Source organism: Sceloporus undulatus, chromosome 5 (genome assembly GCF_019175285.1).
Source record: "Sceloporus undulatus isolate JIND9_A2432 ecotype Alabama chromosome 5, SceUnd_v1.1, whole genome shotgun sequence".
Taxonomy (NCBI): domain Eukaryota; kingdom Metazoa; phylum Chordata; class Lepidosauria; order Squamata; family Phrynosomatidae; genus Sceloporus; species Sceloporus undulatus.
In genome coordinates this window covers 82,978,537-82,999,493 of record NC_056526.1, presented here as the reverse complement: position 1 = coordinate 82,999,493, position 20,957 = coordinate 82,978,537, and the positions used below count along the sequence as shown (strand labels likewise).

At 41.3% G+C, this 20,957-nt stretch overlaps 1 protein-coding gene across 1 annotated transcript in view; it reads right to left on the bottom strand.

Annotated features, from left to right (window-relative positions):
- Positions 1-20,957, bottom strand: part of NAMPT (nicotinamide phosphoribosyltransferase) — a 60,344-nt gene that overhangs the window by 21,765 nt on the left and 17,622 nt on the right. The window contains exon 2 of the mRNA XM_042469624.1: positions 5,448-5,594. Within this exon, the coding sequence (XP_042325558.1) occupies positions 5,448-5,594 (147 nt within the window). The remainder of the gene's footprint in view (positions 1-5,447; positions 5,595-20,957) is intronic.

Below are 20,957 nucleotides of genomic sequence, written 5' to 3'. Positions count from 1 at the left end.
GATCATCTTAAACTATAGTGACACGATTATTGTTGAATTAGATGTGACTCGACCTCTCTTTTTCTAGTCTGTCTTTTTCAGATGTGTTTATACCACATCTGTTCTATCCCATTTCTACACTCCATTTGCAATGGGCGCCGGGGGGGGGGGGGGCAGTGATGTCCAAACTCTGGCCTCCGGGTGTTTTGGACTTCATCTCCCAGAAGCCCCAGCCACCTTGGCCAATAGTCTGGGACCTGGGAGCTGAAGTCCAAACACCTGGAGGGCCAGAGTTTGGACATCACTTGATTAGAGGATTAACCCCTCACAATGACTTCAAAGTTTATCTTCTTGAAAGCTCAAATTTTGATAATTCTGTGTGTGTGAGAGAAGAGAGAGAGACAGAGAGAGAGGGTTTGAGAATTGTTGGAAATTCAGGTATCACAAACTAAAAACTCCATTCAGTCATTAGTTCTGAATGTACAGATCAGACCAGTAGTATCGCACTATGGTTTATCCCCCCACCAAATCTACAATATAAAATACCTATAGACACAATATACAATTCTGTACATTGCTTCCTTCTACTCATCATTCATGGAGATGTAATCATTAGTCTAAAGTAAGCTATTCTCAGAATCAAACATGATCTACTTGAGATGAAATACCATTATAACTATGAATTAAGTCAGTTACTAGCACATTTACTTCAGAAACCAGCACAGAACCGATAACACCATGGAAAACACCAAGCAGGTGGAACAGCCTTTGCAAGCCTTATTATTAAGAATTCACCTGATAGCCACAGGCAACCAGGATTTTCTCACAGTGCCTTTTCCACAAGTCTACCATGCTAGAAACTGCCCCCACCCCCACCACCTTAAGCCTGTAAAAAGTTAGAGTCGTGTTTCCCATCTTACTGGCTGTACGAAAGGGCTTTTCCTCATCTGTGGCCAACCTGGAAATGGGACACAGGTCCTCTGTGGGCTAGTAATTTTTGTTAGAGGCTAGAAATGTATGTAGCCTTCGTCATGAGGCTGTTGAAGGGGATGACTCAGACAAGGATTGCTGGTATAAGAATAAGGGTATTAAGTACACAAGTCTATCCCCTTTCATCTGTCCAGTGATGGAGGGGCAGCCTCTAAAGCATCATGAAGACTGACAGTGTATCTAAATATTACAGGTCAGCTCATGATAAAGTCAAAATACAAAAACTCACTATTGACTACATATAAAATGCCACCACTGGTTATTTTTACGGTGCTGTCTTATAGAACAGTGTGCCGTTTTAATAAACCAGTTTTCACATCTGGAAATTGCCACAGTTAAGAGTTTGAAACCTTTCAACCTCCTACGTCAGCGTTCTAGACATTGTAACATAACAGTTTAGAGAATCAGCTGTGAATCTGGGATCTGTTTAACTATTGCTTGTGCCTGAAATTCACTAGATGGCTTTCACACTCTCAATGCCCCCATCTGTAGCATGACAGATATTAATACTGATTTATTTTATGAGGTTGTTTTAAGAATAACAACTAAAATAAAACACTTCATATGTACCGTATTAATACTTGAAAGCACCAGGTTTTATTAATATAGGACCACCATAGAATTCTCACTGACCTGCTTTCATTCACTGTTGAATGATCGCTATGTCTTTGGTAAAGGTGATGTTTCTTATTTTAATTATCTAACAGGATTATTTCAGAATACATATTTAATCATCTGAGAAAGATGTTTCCATCACAGTATGAAAGTAATTCAGTTATACTTAGGTACATGATATATAGCATTTTAACAATAGGTGCAAGCTTTGTCCACGCAGAATTTCTGCTCAGGGACAGAGCACATTCTTTGCATTACAAAGGTAACAGGTTTCATCCAGAACATACCCAAGGCAGGTGGGAAAGACTCCCATTTCAAATTCTGGGGACTATTATAGAAATAGGCAATCTACTGTCTTCCAGATGTTTGAAGCTTCAATTCCCCATAAGTCCTAGTTAGCATGATCAAGGATTAGAGAAAGCAGCCCAAAACATTTGGAGAATCTTCTCACCACTATGACTGCAAGTCTGCTCTGAGAGCCTCAAGTGCTGAAGGGCGGGGTATAAACACTGTAAAATAAATAAATAGGTCCTTGCTACTGTTTCTAGTATGTTAAGTGTTCTGGGCTGGACTGTGTCTAATAGCTAATACCACAATACTCTATTCAGTGACATAGAATAAGTCACACTCTTAAGTCCTGTTCCTTTTGGTTTGGGACAGCTGAGCACAAGTTCAGCTCTCCTCTGTTGAAATGAATGGGGCTTAGAAGAGTTTAACCCTGAATGGATTATGCTGGAAGTGTTTCATAACTGGGAGGTGCTAGTATTATAACACAGCTGTGGGACAGCAGCAATTATGCTACTAGAGCAAGTTACAAGCATAGGCTTTAATTCAAGGGATCTGGATGTAATTTTCCTGAAAACACTGGGGCATCGACACAGTTTCATATTCAGTAACTGAAGGGGGCCGTATGACTGGCTTTGTCCGATTGTCCTGTTAACATGAGATCTACTGCCATATCCAGGTCCAAGCATTTCAGCATCAAATGTGTAAGGGATTTAACCTATGCAGACTGTCCCAACAGCAAATATTGTTATTATTATCATCCAGCCATTTGAAAACTGAACACCTAAAAACAGCTATACAGTTGTAGGAAAGTGCAACCAAAATCTTCTCATGAAAAACTGTATATGGGAAACTTAACTTCCTTCTCCACACATTAAATATGATTTATATGGACAAAAGGATAGTCCCTATATGTTTTCTGTGTGTATGTGTATGTGTGTGTGTGTATATATATATATATATATATATGTGTGTGTGTGTGTGTGTGTGTGTGTAGCTCCTATAGTGTTGCAGATTTTTTTTCTTTACTAAAGGGCTTTGCTGACATTTGTTTTTCAATTTAAGGAACATCCATAATACTAAAATGCCACTAGTGCAACCAGTGACTTTAAGAATGGTAAAAAGCTTTACAGATTAGACAATAGAAAATTATCTTGATAAAGAGCAAAAAGCATGCTTACTTTGAGCCGTTATCTGCCAGTTACAAATACAGGGCTCTTGTCAGTAAATAAATGTTAGGCCACTTGTCTATAAAGGAATCTCTTTCTACAGAAACACCAACACCCCCCTTTTCCCCATCACGGTCAACTAAAATTAGCAGTTTGCACCAGCTTCGAAACTGAATCAGGCAGGTGTGTCACCGTCCTGCCATTTAACACCCCCAAACTGAACGAAAGCCAGATCCTGAGCGCGTCTAGATAGAAAGGCTGAATGGCATGAGAGCTGGAGTGCTGCTGAGCCAGCTCATCCCTGCTACAAGTTTCACTTTCTATCTTGCCCTTTTCCTCTCCTCTCTTGCACTTTCCTGTTACTGAAAACTTGAGGTCAAGAGGAAAAGACACAAAAGGAGGAGATTCTACTGTCTCCAAGATCCCTTCCTCACCCTCCCTCTGTGTCAGCATATATGTTTGATAAGTCCTTGGTTTCTGTCACTCTGCCAAGTTGAGTGAGATAAGGCAAGTTAAATTCCAGAACAAATCAAATGCTTCATCCTCGGCTGCCCCAGGTCCTCCCAGTCTTTTCAATCACAGATCAATATCAAGCTTTACACTCTCTAACCTACTGACTAAAGATGATAACTGGCCCCAACAAGCCTCACAGTCGCCATGTCTCCAGACTAGCCTTCTGCAGCCAGACCCCTTGCAAAGCCCCAACTACAGAGCTGGAACAGACCTAAGGGTCACCCAGTCCAACCTCCAGCCATGCAGGAAGGCACAGAACCAACCAAGAAATAGGTCCCACTGGTTACAAAAAGATTTACTCCCAAGTTAAACCCACTGGGTGAGCATGGGCAAGCCACACTCTCTCAGCCTCAGGGGAAAGCAATGGCAAACCTCCTCTGAACAAACCTTGCCAAGAAAACCCCAGGATAGGTTCGCCTTGTTGTTGTGTGTCTTCAAGTCAGTTCTGGCTTATGGCAACTCTAAGGTGACCCTATCCTGGGTCAGATTCGTTCAGAGGCGGAGATCTGCACTGCCTTCCCCTGAGAGAATTCAAAGATATAGCCGTGTTAGTCTATAGAATCAGTGTGTGTAGAGAGATCTTGAAGCACCTTTGAGACTGAGGGCCAAAACACACTGCAGAAACAGTCCAGTTTGAGACCGCTTTAACTGCCCTGGTTCAATGCTAGGGGATTTTGTAGTCCTGGGAGAGATTTAGCCTTCTCTTACCACAATAAACTACAATCCCCACGATTCCCTGGCACCCAGCCAAGGCAGTTAAAGCAATCTCAAACTGTGTTGTTTCTGAAGTGCTTTGGACCTTAATGAAAGAGAGAAATTAGCAGCCTAAGCTTTTGTCGGTCTCCTCCCTCAAAAGATGCATTTGGGGAGAGAGAGAGCATGACTTGCCCAAAGGTCCAAAACACACTGCAGAAATAATCCGGTTTGGGACCCCTTTAACTGTCCTGGCTCAGTGCTGGGGAATCCTGGGAATTGTAGTTTACTGTAGCACCAGAGCTCTCCCTGACAGAGAAGGCTAAACATCTCACAGAACTACAGTTCCCATTATTATTATTATTATTATTATTATATTTTATTTATATCCCGCCTCTCCATCAGGATCGAGGTGGCTTACAATAAAGGTAAAAAAATGCAACAATATAACAATGTAAAACCAATGCAACGATTAAAATCCCCTTTATAACAATAAAATTAAAATTATTTAAAAAATAATAATACAATTTTTATTAATTTTCTTTAAATAATTTGAATGCCATTTATTAAAATTTTATTAAGATTCCCTAGTGTTGAGCCAAGGCAGATTAAAGCAGGTCTCAAAGTGGATTATCTCCACAGTGTGTGCTTTCGGATCAAAGTTGAGACTCGAACCCAGGTCTCCGGAGTCAAAGCCCGGCGCTGAAGCCACCAAGACGGCTCACGGCTTCGCCTTAGGGTCGCCCTATGCAGGAAACAACAACAAAACAAGCAACAATAACAACAACAACAAGCAACAACAAAGGGCCACAGGGAGGGTATCCTCATCCTGTTGCAGCCAAAGCGAGGTGGTTCTCCCGAAAGCCCCATTTACTGCAATGTACTGCAAACTGCAACTGCAAACAGAATTCCACAGTGAGCCAGACAAAGAGTTAAAGCGGTACCAAACCGGGTTATTTTTCCAATGTGGATGCAGCCACTGTGAGGAAGGGGGATGAAATGAGGAATTAGATTCTGTGCAAATGGAGAAAGGGAGCATCCAGGGGACCAGTATCCATCCCTCCCTCCCTCCTTCCCTTCCTCCCTGAAAGGCTGAATGGGGAGTAACTGCCCTCCTTCCCCGCCATGCTGGGCCCCCAAACCGCCCCCCATTTTTTCTCCTCGCTCTCTATCCCTTGCTCCCCGCTCTCTTCGCCTCCCAACCTTGTAAGAGTCGGTGGCCAGGAGGATGTTGAAGTCGGCTCCCACTCCTGCGCTTTCCATAGCTGCGAGACACAGAGAGACCAAAAAGAACGACCGACCCCACCGCCGTCTTCTTTCCCACTGCTGCTGCTGCCCACTGCCAAGCGCCTCAGGGGCGGCCGGGGGGCGGGGCCTGACGTCACCAGGGCCCGGGCACAGTCTCCCCTGATTGGACGGCGCCGCTGACACAGGAGGGAGGGACCCAACAGAAAGGAGTTGTGAGGTCACGCGGAGGCGGGCTCTCTCCATTGGTTGGCTTCCCCGGGGAGGGCCAGTGACGCCACGCTGCCCGTTCAAGGGAAGGGGGCGGAGTCGAAGCGTTAACGTCCGCGGCGCGAGGAAAGGGGCGTGGCGTTCTTGCCTCTCATTGGGCAGAGGTGCTCAGGGGGCGTGGCTAAGGAGGAAGGGCGTGAGGAGCTGCTCGGGCGGGATGGCGGTGGCTCAGGGAGGGGGCGCAGCGCGCATGCGCAGTGGCGGAGCTTTCGCTTCTCCCCAAGCGCTGAGGGGAATAGAAAGGGCGGGAAAGGGAAATAGAAAGTGAGCCTCAGGGCCTTTTTGAGAGCGCTTTAACGGTCCTGGCTGTGGAATTCTGGGAATGGTAGTGCCACAACAAACTACCATTCCCAGAATTCCACACCCAGGACCGTTAAAGCGCTCTCAAAACGGATTATTTGCGCAGTGTGGATGCAGAGAAGTTAGTTCAGATCAGCATTGTTGTTACTGTGGTCCGAAACACACTACAGAAATAACCCAGTTTGAGACTGCTTTAATTGCTGTGGCTAGGGAATTCTGGGAACTGTAGTTTTGTGAGACATTTAGCCTTCTCATTCAACATTAGGAGGAACTAGCAAGAGCTGTTCAACAGTGGAACACATTCCCTCAGAGAGTGGTGGAGTCTCCTTCTTTGGCTGGATGGCCATCTCTTGGGGTTGCTTTGATTGAGAGTTCCTGCATGGCAGGGGGTTGGACTGGATGGCCCTTGCTGTCTCTTCCAACTCTTTGGTTCTATGTGGTGGGGCAGCTTCAGAAGCCAATGTGGTAAAAAGCTGCATCAATAGAAGTACAGTGTCTAGATCCAAGGGAAGTAACAGTTCCACTCTATTCTGCTTTGGACAGGCCTCACCTGGAACACTGCATCCTGTTCTGGGTACCACAATGCAAAAAGGATGTTGACAAATTGGAGCAGGTCCAGAGGAGGGCAACCAAAATGGTGAAGGGCCTGGAAAACATGCCCTATGAGGAACGACTGAGGGAGCTAAGGATGTTTAGCCTGGAAAAGAGAAGGTTAAGAGGTGATAGGATAGCCCTGTTTAAATATTTGAAGGGATGTCATTTTGAGGAGGGAGCAAGCTTGTTTTCTGCTGCTCCAGAGACTAGGATCTGGAACAATGGATGCAAGCTCCAGGAAAAGAGATTCCACTTAAACATTAGGAGGAACCTCCTGGCAGTAAGGGCTGTTCGACAGTGGAACATACTCCCTTGGAGTGTAGTGGGGTCTCCTTCCTTAGAAGTCTTTAAACAGAGGCTGGATGGACATCTGTTGAGGGTGCTTTATCTGTATGTTCCTACATGGCAGGGGTATATATTGGATGGCCCTCAAGGTCTCTTCCAACTACATGATTCTCTGATTCATATAGTAATAGCCACTATGATCAATATGGATTTGTTTCCCTGTCTTTTAGGAAGTACCTGGCTGACTGACCACCCCGCTCACGTGGGCACTCTGGCAATGCGGAATTCCAACAGGGATGCTACTTCTGCCTGTTGCACTAGAGATTGCGCACAGGACGGGGTGGGAACTAGTTTACGTTGCTGTGTGCCTTGCTCATTTTCTATAAATGCAGGAGCAATTGTGCTGAACATGAGACAAATTCCAAAGTCCATATTATAGGGATAATTTTATTAGGCCAAAAGGCACGAATGCAAGCTTTCAAAAGCACACATGAGCAAAGATGGTATTAAAAGTATTAACAGGAAAGGGAGTGTTGTTGGCAGCATCACTGTCACATAAACTGCATGGAGGAAGAGCCTTCAGACTATCCAATTACAGTAGTCTCATCATCTCACACATCCAATGGTCCTGAGCTCACTGGCAGGAACAAAGGCCAAAAATCACATTTAAAATGTGATTAAAATCACACTACAGTAGTTCCTTGTGTGAATATACCAAAATACTTTGAATATTGAATATTGTACTGATCCACTATAAATAACCCCTTTATAAAAAAGAAAGCAAAAGCTCCTCAGGAACTTCTATTGGCAAGTAATGCAGGATGGAAAGAGAATCTAGGTACTTTCTTGTCATGTGAATCCTACTCCCATTGGTATCTGAAGCAGCACAGATAGGTTTCTTTTCCTCTGCAGTGTTTGTGAAAATGAAACTAAACATTTTTTTTAAAGGAGGGAGAAGTGACAGTGATAGGAGCACAGTATATTTTGTCACATCATGGCTTGTGGTGAAACAAGTTTTACAGAATTAGTTGTGTACATGCTAAGAAAACATGCAAAATCTGTTTTTCTGAGTGGAATATTTCTCTTCATAAGCCAGGATGCTGCACATAAAATGTTATTTTAGTGATCTCATCATGTTTATAACCAGAATAATACTAGTTATAATTTTAATGCCTAACACATGTCAAAGAATTCAGCGAAAGTGAGCATGGACTACAGTATATGCAAATTATACCATATTAAGAGTAGCACCCTTAGTAAGTCAGTGTTTGCAGAACGAGGGATTAACTCAGGGCTTTAATTTATTTCTACACTAGGAAGAATCAATTTTCATATTTACCATTGGTTAATGGTAAACATATTCTTGGAGCACCAAGGGGCAGGGAGGCAAAGTAATCTGAGGCCGCGTTTATATAGTAACAGCATCTTTCAGCTTTGAAAGTGATAAGGAAATAACCCAATAAAAACAAAGTATGTATATAAATAAGTGATATCAGATTATCACATGATTACCAGATGATGATTGACTGCATATCCTAGCATTCCTCTATACTGGCTAGGGCTGCAGCAGGGAATAGCAGTATGCTAAAAGGATTAAATGACATGTATGTATAATGCAATCCTGTGAGTGTTTACTCAGAAGTAAGACTGAATGGTTTTAATGGGGTTTATTCCTAGATAGTATGTAAGATTTGGAGCATTAAAAACAATCTCTTGGGCTCTAGATAAATAAAATAAATTATTTGATTATTTAGAGCAGCATCTGTTTTTTCCCCACTGAATTTTAAATCGGAAATAAACTGCTAGGAAGTACTAAATGTCCTTCAACAGATGTGTGACCAGGCCAAGGTTAACTATTCAGTATGCCACTACTTCACTCTTCTGTGAAGGACTCCGTCCTAACAGGGCCAAACTGGAAAAACAAGGTTACACGTTTTTTCCCCACACCCATATAAAAAGCTCCTATACAGTTCCTTCCAGTTCACTTGTGACCAAATGATTAGCTAAGATTCAGTGTCTTTTATATTAAATAGCTTGCAAGTCAACTATTTATTTCCCTGAACTCAGACGCTCACATTCAAAGTAAAAAAATGATTCTTATCATTTTCCACCTAACATTGAGTGTGAAACAGATTTCAGTGCCTTGGACTTGGAGCATCCACTGGTCATCCAAAGCCCTATTGGATAGTCTCTTCTCTAGGGCTAGGTCACTGGGCAACAGCAGGAATAAATGTAATAAAAGGAAAGGAAACAACACTTGTAACTGGCCTCTCAACTAATAGTGATAACTAATTAAAACAACAACAACACTGCACCATGCTGGCTCACTGATTCTGGCAGAAACATTCAAATCTAGTGAAAGTGTTCCGTTAGTGGAAAATAGCTATACAGATATTAATGAAGCAGGAGTGTTCCTGGGCATAGCTTCTTTGATACGACATGGAAAGAATAGGGATAGTTTCCTAAACCACACACAAAAAAGAGCAGTTCAATAAGTTTCAGCAGACATTTTATCCAAATGCACCTATGGAATGAAATACTCACATCAAATAAGCTTTGCATAAGTAAATAACATTTTAGCTTTCTAGAGACCACTTGAAAGCTTCTTCTAAAACGCATTCCCACCCAGGGACATTATTTTTCTTTCACCAGCCTCCACCTATGAGTTTGTTCGTTTTTAAGATACTGGGGAAGGCTGGTGTGGATGATTTGTTCTCTTCCTTTTGCATTCCATGCATGCTCAGTAAGGGATTTGGGAGGTAGCTGCTATTTACCTTACCTGTTGCTGGCAGGCACACACAGCTACAGAAAGATTGGCTAGAGCAGAATCCTGCCTTTTCCCACCTCAAGCTTTACTGCAATGTTTATTGCAGACATGATGCTGAAAGCTGGCACTGAAAATCTTTCTCCAGCCCTCCTTCACTGTGAGTCCAGTGCTGATGCTGCTAAAAACCTTCCAGCTAAACAGAGGGACCAGGCAGGTGTAAAAAGACTGTAAAAAGGAGCTTTGTCAGAAGCTTTGTTAACTGAGGTGTGCCAATTTTAAAATCCTAAATGTTTAATTTGGTAAATTTCAATAGCACACAGTTATATTTATATATATAATTCATACTATCTTGGCCATTATAACATTCAGCTTTGGTTTTTCTTTTCAGTACTTTGGTCTGGTAAAGGACAGCTTATATTCTGAAGTTGTGCAGGTGTTAACCAATAGAAATCAGATTTTATTACTCCAAGGCCACTTCCAGTCATTTGGGTTTATAGAGCAAATATGACAAATTAATTTATGACATACAAATAATTTTCTGTATTATCTCTTTAAGCAGAGGTGCAAAAGATGGACAGAACAAACAACTGAGGATGCAAAGGACTACTGCATGGTTACATATTGCAGAGACAGAATTCTTAAGAGTTCTAATGTAATGGGATTTGGGGGTATATCTAAAATGTAGACATGACAGACACCAGGGTTTGTGTCCCAGCTCAACTGCAGAAACCCACAGAGTGACCATGGACAAGACACACTCTCTGTCTCAGAGGATGGCAGTGGCAAACCCCCTCTGAAGAAACTTGCCAGGGAAACTCTGTGATAGGATCACCGTAAGTCAAAAATGACTTGAAGGCATACAGTAACAACAACAAAGCTCAGAATGATTTGTGTTCAGAAAGGAGTCCTGAGGTAGTGAGAGGGACATAAATAACAGTAGTACCAAAGAAATTACTAACCATATTATTGATTTTTCTGCCATCCTTAACTGTTAAGTACTTTCAGGCTGCCTCTCATAATTCAAACCATGCTGCTGCCATCCCACATGTTGCAGTAATGACACACCCACAGCCCTAATGCTTTCTGATCAGCCCTTTGCCACTGTACAATTCAAGCGTGAAGTCATGTTTTTGTGAGTTCAGGTCTACTCTGCCAGCTGCATGACACTCTGCTAGGAAGCATCCCAGTGAGAGGCTTTAATACAGCAAGAAAGACAGCATTAACCTCTAAAGAGCTGCAGTGTCTCTAGTGGGAAAACTAACATCAGCGTCTGTGAAATAAACAGAAAAGGAATCTGGAGACTAGTGTTTGGCAACCTAAAGGCACATGCATTTTCTGCTGTTAAAAATGACATGATAAACACATGGGTGTTCTTGGAAGAAGGGGAAATTGCACTTAAAATTTTCCATCTGTAGTGTTGTTTTCACCGTCATAAGTGAACTTAATTTTAGACTCTAGATTTCAAACAGATTTGAATGTGCCTGTTGGTCAAGTATAACCTATGTTTACATATCAGTGGGCTTGCCTTTCTTTCAAAAAGCTCTCCTCAGGTTATCTGGGAGGTATTTATTTTCCACACCCCTTGGGAGGTTTGCTGTTGTGCCATCCTTACCAGGTGAGTTGAAAGGAATTACAAATAAGCTGTCAAATTATAATGCAAGCTGTTATTCTTGTTCCACTTTTACAACTGTTAAAAAAACAAGTCCCACGGGAGTCTGTATTCTGCAAAAATTCCAGTTTCTACAAGCTTTCGTGACACTCTTTGGCAGTTGTACCGTGGAAAACCTTCTGTTCACAACACAAAGGTGTGTCCCTGCCACAAACATTTAACCCCCAGGCTGTTGGCGGATGAAACATGTAGACGTAATAAAGAGCTCACCGGAGCTCATTTCCCTGTTAAATTAATTTCAGTTTAGAATGACAAGTGAAGCAAAAATATTAATACTGAAATAGACATTTTAAAATATGTAAATGTACATATTTTTATTGCAAATATATATTTTTAAATTGCAGATATAAGAAATGAAGAGAATAAGGTGAGTACTTAGAACATAGTTATGGGATAAAGTATACTTTAGTACAATTCTGTATATCCCACAGAATTCTGAGTTGCATTTGGCAGCTGTGAGGGGTCTTTCACACGACACAGTTATAGCACTATGATCCCAGTTTAACTTCCAAGACTGCATCCTATGGAACCCTGAGATTTGTAGCTTGGTGAGGCACTAGACCTCCCTGGTTGAGAATTCTAAATGCTTCTCCCTATACTGAAAATCCCAGGATTCCAAGGGATGTTGCCATGGTGGAACCATGGTGCTATATGGACCTTTCCCCTTCCCTAATGCCATTCTCTTCTCCTTTTGTGTCTTGTCTTTTTTAGATTGTAAGCCTGAGGGCATGGAAATGTCTAATTAACAAACTGTAAGCCGCTCTGATAGCCTTGGTTCAAGAGCAGGGTATTAATAATAATAATAATAATAATAATAATATGCATGAAATAAAACCATATCATTCTTTGACCACTGAATAATGGAGGACAAGTGTCTGCTTTCCCAATCTTGGAATGCTAGTCATAAAGCCATACAGAAGGCATGCTGACCTTCAGTTGAGTTCTGAATTACAGGAATACAGCTGGAAGATACATAAACATCTACAAGTGTCAAAGCTTTTTTTCTAATACATGGTTATTACTCTTTGAGTACATAGATTTACTTGCTTTATTTTATGTGCTTAGAAGCTTTATAGACTGCCTTTCAATAACTATCAAAAACCCTTTAGAACTAGTGTTTGTCAGATTGCAAGAATTTATTTTGAATTACTTATAATCCTTAAAAGATTTGCAATAGCAAGTTGTAATTCCTGTAGTCTGTAATATTTTTATTGCAGTGCCATGTGAATATTCCTCTTCAACTATCAAGAGAAATCTTTGGTTGTATTCTGTGTCATTGAGTTATTTATCATATTATATATAATATATCCTATAGTTTTTCTAGGATATATCCAGAATATATCCAGAATTTCTAATCAGGAGAGACTCAGGTATAGAGATTATGCAAACAAATTGCTATGCCATAGGACTTGTTTATGGTGATGCAAAGGCATGTTCTATATATTAGTTTTAAAATGTGACCACCTTTTCTGCTTGCGGCTTAAAAGCCAAACCCCCCCCCCCTAACTGCTTTTAAAAAATTCTCTCCTTCTACCAAGAGTGTTTAAAGAGAGGAGATGCTTCACATTTATGTGGCTATTTGCACAAAGGCATAGCAAGAGAAATCTTTCCATATATTTGTTTGATGTGGCTACAGAGAAATCAAAGCTAAAAAGATCAAAATGCTCCAAAGACTCCAGGGCTAAAAGGACAATCTGAAAATGTGCTTCATTTAATGGAAAAACTTCCATGTGAAGAATCCCTAGAGGTGTTCTTTTTTTAACACTTGCATTGCAACTTTATAAATAGCAGTTGGCTCTTCAGTGATCCACATATAACTTCTTGGACGAGATCAGAAGATTCCCTTCAGCTGCCCAGCATGAGATGTGTGCGTACAACATTGTGTGCTTACAAACTTGCTTCTCTTTTGCACACCCTAAGAACAGCCTCCCCTGCTCCAGTGCAGTGGACATTTGAAAGGTCTTCTGAATTGCATAGTGCATTGTCAAGAGGCGTTTAGAACAGGAGGTGAGAAATCTATGGCCTTCCAGATGTTTTACACTGCTCTTTAGCACTAGCCATATCCTAGGAGCTGAAGTCCAAAACATCTGTCAAGCTGAAGGTTCCCCACTCCGGATGTAGAGCAACCACACAGACTGTTCCTGAAGCAGGCCGCTGCCGGAGTCCCAACACAGTGCCACCAGGAGTTGGATTTAATCCGCTTGTTTTTGATCTGGCCCAAAAGACCAGATTGATTTGCCGGAGTGGCTTCTGGCCACTTTGGGGGAGACTATCGTTTCTATGCCACACACCCAACGTCACTGGAAGCCGCCTTATTTGGCCCTATGCGTTTCAGCCCTATGACTACAATATTTACCTGGGAATAAGCACCACTAACTATAGTGGAACACTTAGAGTAAACATGCGTTGCCTTGAGTTTCCAAAAGCACTACTGCTTATGCCAAGGTGGGCAATTTTTGCCCCATATTGTTGGATTGCTATTCCCATTGGCTTAGCTTGCATAAGTAATAATGAAGCCTGGTGAGAATTACTGTACAATCCCAGAATATCTGAGAGGCCACACAATGCCCACCACTGGCGTATGTAGCGCTTGCCATGCAACCATCAGGATTATAGCAAAGGATATCAAAGGCTCGTGCCACATCCTACTTAGTGAGTAGCCATGGTCCGCCATTGAGTGCGCACACAACAAAAAGCAGACAGCCCAATTCTTGAGATGTGTATCTGTATGATATGATGCCGGTATATGATTTTTTTTTCATTTCATTTCTTTGCCACCTTTCTCCCAGGAAGGGACCCAAGGTAAAATATACAGTATCTATAGTAAGAACCCAGGGAAGTGAGCTGCCATTATGGTGTTTTCCATGCTGCTTCAGCTAGAAGGAAGTGTTCCTCCCAATGGCCTTATGAGCAGGAAAAGAGGAAGAACAACAGGAGAGGAATGTATTTCAAAGGAAGCATTTAATAGAATTATACAGTTGGAAGGGCCATCTAGTCAAGCTCCCTGCCATGCAAGAATTCACAGCTAAAGCACTGCTGAGAGATGGCCATCCAATTACTGTTTAAAGACTTCCAAAGAAGAAAGCCCACCACCCTTTTAGGCAATCTATTCTGTTGTCAAACAGCTCTTGCAGTCAAGAAGTTCTTTATAATGTGGAATCTCTTCTTGTACTTTGAACCCATTGATTTATATTCTGATCTCTGAAAACAAGCTTGCTCTATCTGTATAGAAGATGCATAGAAGACTGGGTGCAGGGTTTCAAAGCTGGGCAGTGGCACGTGAGTTTGTACAAAACACATTCAACAGAAGGGATCCACACAATATAATAATGCCATCCTCCCATACTGCCATTGATGTTTAAATCAACCATCTAAAAAAGATCAAGGTTGACATCACCAGCATACATGAAACTCAGAAGGCAAACAAACAAGTGGCACAATGTAAGACTAGAGAGCAGGTTTTATTGGGAAAGGGAGAGGATAACAGCAGCATAGCATTTGTTGTCAAGAAGTAGGTTGTGCCATTAGTGAAAAACTGACATAATTTTGTCCCAGATTAGACTCCTTACTTTGCAGTTGTCATAATATCATATGTATGAGATCATGAGAGTGATCTCGAGATGAAGAAGCTGATAAACTGAAAAATTCAAAAGGGCAATGAAAGTACTAACTTAAATATTCAAGTAGTAGTAGTAAAAGAGTGGCTGGAAAGAGAACATTCACAGAGTAGTGACATGGTACATTTTATAAAGACACCCCACCCCCAGAACTGCCATCTTTCCTTCAAGCAGTTGGTTATGTGTTATGAACGCAATGCTCCTATTTGAAGGAGTCCCAGTGGCACAATGTTGAACCAAACTGATTTTGTCATGATTGACATCAAGTGAATAATTTCTGACTCCTTGGTTATCAGCAACTGCATCATATACACTGGCTCATATCACTGCCTCCTACGTTCTGAGATTTCCATTAATATGACCCAAAGGAAAAGTTCATCAAGAGAAATTGGTTCATGACATTGAAATATACCTTCAGTAAAAACCTTTGTTCAGTGAAGATTACAGTAGCAGAGCTGCACAAATGTGAAGAGTTTGATCTGGATAAACAAAAGGCAATACAGTAACTGCATCATCATATAAGTACAGAACAAGCACCTTAGATAGAAGAGAATAAGAGAATAAATAAGATGTCTGGAAGAGCTCAACAGAGAATATGTGTGTGTATTCAAGTCACTTGTCAACTGATGGTGACTCCATGAATTTCACAGGGTTTTCTTAGGCAAGGAATACTCAGAGATGGTTTTGCCAGTTCCTTCCTCTGAAATACAGCCTACAGCACCTGGTATTCATTGGCAGCTTGCCGTCCAAGGATTAACCAGTAGCCCTACTTAGCTTTCAAGATCATATGAGATCTGGTGTCTTCAGGGTATTTAGGTCTGGATGGATGAAATCTACTTCATGTTATGCAAAGAAACAAGAGTAAAAACAACAGAAATTTATGCAGAATGTAGAAAGAAGCAATTAACAGGACCTGTAAAGAAGAGGAAGCATTTCAAAACCAACAAGAGAGTCATTTGAAATTTTGCATTCTGGTTCCATTGACAGACCACAATGGAGAAACAGTGACAGAACACACACATGAATATGATTTGTTTAGTATTCATCAACCACATATATTTCTTGTCTGTTGCAACGGCACAAGTAACACTGTTGACAGAATTTGACACCCCACGTCTGGTTCATTAGGAAGAAGTAAAAAAATGAAGAAAATTAAGAGAGGCATAAAGGTGGCATACATGCAGAATATCTGGAAGCCAATGGAGAGAAGCTACAGAAAGCTTTGCAGGATAGTTATACTGTATAACATTCAGTTAAGAAAATCTCTTTACCCAGAGAAATTACAGTGGGCTCGTGCCATCTGCTTACTTGCTATCGGGGAATGGCAAGCCCCATTGTTCCCAATGCTGTCACCGGTGCAAGAAGGGTGTGTTTGTGCCCATCCGTCCCCGCACTTTCTCTCCTAGGAAAGCGCATGCCCCTCCTGCTCCTCTGCCCAAGACACACATGGCAGAGCACCCAGCCCACCTCTGGCACCAGGCTCAGCAGCCCAACTGGGTGTCACTTGGTGTGGTTTGCATCCCCGCAGTGATGCCACTGGCTGCGTGTGTGTCATGCCACCATTGGGACAATGGGACTTGAGGTCCTGCATTTTTCTTATCCACAGGGTGTGTGTCCATCTGGAATGGATTCCCCACTGATATGAAGGGCTGACTGTACTCTTAACCATTCTGCAGACCAAGAAGGCTGATGCTGAAAGCACCTCTAATTTCACAGCTATCATACCCATATAATAGGACCACAAAGTCTTCACTTTTCTGATCTTGAACCTCATAGTGTGATGCCAAATTCCTGAACTAACGGTGTCACTTGGAGTTGCAGGGGTGTGGTCCACAGTGGGTGACAGCCCAGAGTGGGAATGTCATCTGGTGGAGTGGCACAACTGGAGGGACTGGCACAGCTGCAAGGCGAGCGAGAAAGCATGTGCACCAGACCATAAATGGGCCCTTTGGAGGCCGATTCACTGTCCCCCCTCAGTAATAGTCTAGGCAGACAGGTAGCCAGAGGGCATCCCCCCCCACACACACACACTGGGTGACATAGTGACACCACAATCCTGAGCAACATGGAATCAGCAGATTCTGGAAGGATATCTAAACAGTGAAGCACAGTCATGTAGTAAAATGACTTATCCAGAATTGCAGAGAATATCAAGTATCGTGCTTATACACATTCAATAAGAAATTGAACTTAATAAAATTCAGTATAGTATCAGTGCTGTCTGTAAACATGGTGTATTTTCCACCATGAGCTTGATGGGAAAAAATCAGCACCGAGTGCACTACTGAGAGCTATCTTTTTGAAGAGTTGTGGTGTATTACTGGAAATTGAAGTATGCACTAAGATGACAACATCTCCCCAAACTGGTCATAGGCTCTGCAGCCTTGGAATCACTGTTCTGCTGAATTCATAAGAAGTGGTTAGCATATACTGAGAATGGTTTGTTCATCTCCTCTTCGCAGATGATTCCACTGACTTTGCCAGTAATCCAGCAAAACTGCAGATGAAATCGGTTTAGGTACAGTACTTCAAACATCATATGCCATCGGGCTGGACATGAACATTACAAAGACAAAATAGATATGCAGCAAGTATTGCACAAGGGCATAGTCTTTTAAAATATAAGAGATGATCTTAAAGAATGTAAGAGCAATGTGTACTGTGGAAACCTGTTGTTTTCCTCCATCTGTTTTGCGCTTGTACAAATGGAAAGGTGGCCTCTATTCCTCCCAACACATTCAGACAATTTTGGGAGATGCAGAGTTCCTTTATGCAGAGGTGAAAAATTGCTCTTCATCTATGATTCTGCCAGCCCTAATATATGATGCTGACTGCTGGAACTCTGTTGAAAAGGAGGAAAATATCCTCTGTGTTGCTCAGAGGACTATGGAAAGAAGGATGTGCAAAGTGAAACTCTGTGATTATGTTCAGAATGCTATACTTGGAGTGTAGACAGGTCTAATAGATTTCATTCCAGACATTTAAAACTAAGAACAAAGATGAGCAGGACGTTAGTAGGCAAGAGAAGAGCCCACCTATCATAACTGAATGGATCCCAAGGGAGCACAAATTGTCTCTTTGGCCTGCCAAACCAATGATAGAAGACCAGGTAAAGCAGCTATCTTGTTTCTGTTCTTATCCTATTTTCTCACCAATGATTCAGATTCACATATCACTAGTGTCTTTTATTCTAGTCACCTCTGTCTGTAAAAAGACTAGAGCTGTGTGGATCTGCATCACTGATGAGAAGCAAGAGTGGGGATGTATACAACAAGAAAGATACTTCAATCATAGATGGGTTTTCAAACACCTATTTGTCAGTTACCGCTGACATCTTTATAAAAGAGCTTTCTGTAGCATGCAGTGTGAGAGAGAATTATCATATACTGAATAGACACAGTTTAGATATGTCCTTAAATATTTCACAGGCAAGAGCAAACTGTGTGCTTGATACATATATATGTTCTGCTTTTTGATATTCCCAACAGTATTTTCATTTTTAGAAAATGTAGACATTTTTTGAAAAACATTTAAAATAGCATCACTTAAAGACTAGCTAATTAAATGACTTGGCTTAAGGGAAGTGGATAATTTCCTTAATTAAGTAATTAGTAAATTAACTGAATACACAGCAGAAATGATATTCAAAAATATGTAATGTTACTGGAAAAAAGGCATATTTTATAGAATGCTGGCATACACATTATGTTCATATAAGCCATGATGGGAATTTAATTTGTTTTTTACAGTGAACAATTTTACACGTTCTTGAGTAGCTGGAACTGTGTCACAAGGTAAAGAATAAAGAAGATGAGAACATACGCAACAGTTTTAGAGTGGTTCACAGGCACTAATTTCAGTCTGAAAAGATGCGTGTAGCAGAACTGCAAGTACTGGCTGGTGTTCTGATGTCATTGGAGTGGTGTATCTGCTCCTGGTTTTAGTCTTTAGAACTTTAAAGAAATTATCCAGTGCATTGAACCCCAAAATAGGTTCTGCATCTTGGCTCGCGCCTTTAAAATCTGGGAGCCCTGGTGGCGCAGTGGTTAAATGCCTGTACTGCAGCCATTCACTCAAAACCACAAGGTTGTGAGTTCAAGACCAGCAAAAGGGCCCAAGCTCAACTCAGGCTTGCATCCTTCCGAGGTCGCTAAAATGAGTACCCAGACTGTTGGGGGCAAATTAGCTTACTTGCTAATTAGCTTACTTGCTGTTCACCGCTATGATCTTTGGAATAGCGGTATATAAATAAAACAAATTATTAATTATTATTATTATAAAACAGAGAGTGGACTCACTGCTCCGCCCATATCAGAGGCACCAGCTAACCCTGAGAGCTATGCTCTTTATTCAAAAAGAATAAATTTAATTCATTTATTAAATTAATTTTTTTAGAACTTTGTATCAACTAAAAAGCCACCCTCAATTTGTCAGTTGGTTATTAAAAAATCAGTTACTTTGAATAAGTATAATTACATTTAATAACTGCTTATAAAAACTGCAGATGTTGGATAATGTCTACGAAGAAGAAACAGTCCTCCCTCACTCCTACACAGTAGGGAATACCTCTTCTAAGAAGATACAAATATATGTCTTAGTAGACACCATCTAAAAGCAAAGATGATAAGCTTTTTTCTTTCAGATCTATGGGTTTTTTAATAAAAATAAATGCTGAATTCATCAACTGATTCAGTTAACCCACATAGAGTTAATGTCTTTAACTTGACACGAGCCGCAGTGCATATCAGTGAGCACGCCTTCCCAGATCCCCATGTGCCTGTCAGATGGCTGACTGTTAGCTTTTGCCACTATCAGCTGTCTTTTGGTATGGCACTTTGCTCCTTTCTCACAGCTGGATTTGTAGGCACATGTGTGAGTGACATCAAAATCAAGCCGTGGGAACCGTATGTGCTGCACCGCTTTGCATTCATGATCCATGCACATGATCCATGCACAGAGCATTAATCCTCCTTGTCTAATTGTGTCAGCTGCCTGCATATTTTCAGATATATTCCTGAAACCTCTAAGGAAAGAAGGATGCTTTGATACATTAAAATTCAGGACCTTCGGGTATTCCAGCTATGTAGTTCCATTCAAAATAAAAGCCTTCAACATTTTTGTTCACTTTCTTAGACTGATTAACAGGAAGTCATCTGAGAATAATAATTAACTTTTATTGTTTTCTGACAGCTTCTCCAGAGAGCCTCTACACATTTAGACTAATTAAAACAGATCTCCACAAACTCACAAAAGCAGTCAAGTGTGCATTTTCTAAGCTCCCTGAGATATTGGCAGTCAATGGAGAAACATTTCTGTGTGTGAACATCGAATAACTCCTATTCAGCACAAGTAAGCAAACAATAATTTGTTTGGCTCCAAGTTCATAGTCGGGTAAAAGCTCTCCATTCGGATGCACGGATGTAATGACAGAGAATAAATTGGACTGTGCAAAACTGTTGATGCTATTTCAGTTGTTGCCACTGACATAACTTCTGACGCAGATATGCAAACCAAAACACAAGCATATAATCCAAGGCCACTTCACTTTTGGCAACAGCATTGGTGTGTGTGAAGGAGTGAGAGGGAAACAAAAAAGATCAGACTGGACTTTCACTTCATCTCTAATACAGTGAACATGATCCACTTGGCCACTTATTTCAAGTCCAATCGGTGGGAAAGTTGGATGGATGCAGGCTTCAAATTTTCATGCTGCAAAATGCATCACTTTGGGCTGGTCCAGACTGAAGATTTGTGCCAGTTTATATCACATGGTTTAATGTTGCTTCTGGATGCTTTTTGCTATCCCAATATTGAAAAAACAAAACAAAAACCCTGTTAATAGAAGGGCTGCACTTTATGGTTTATTTGCAAGTGTTTCAGAGCCAGTTTTTTTTTGGGGGGGGGGGGATAGAAATTACTGGAACCAGAGGAACTTCATTAGGTTGCAGATATTTATGTCTTTCTTG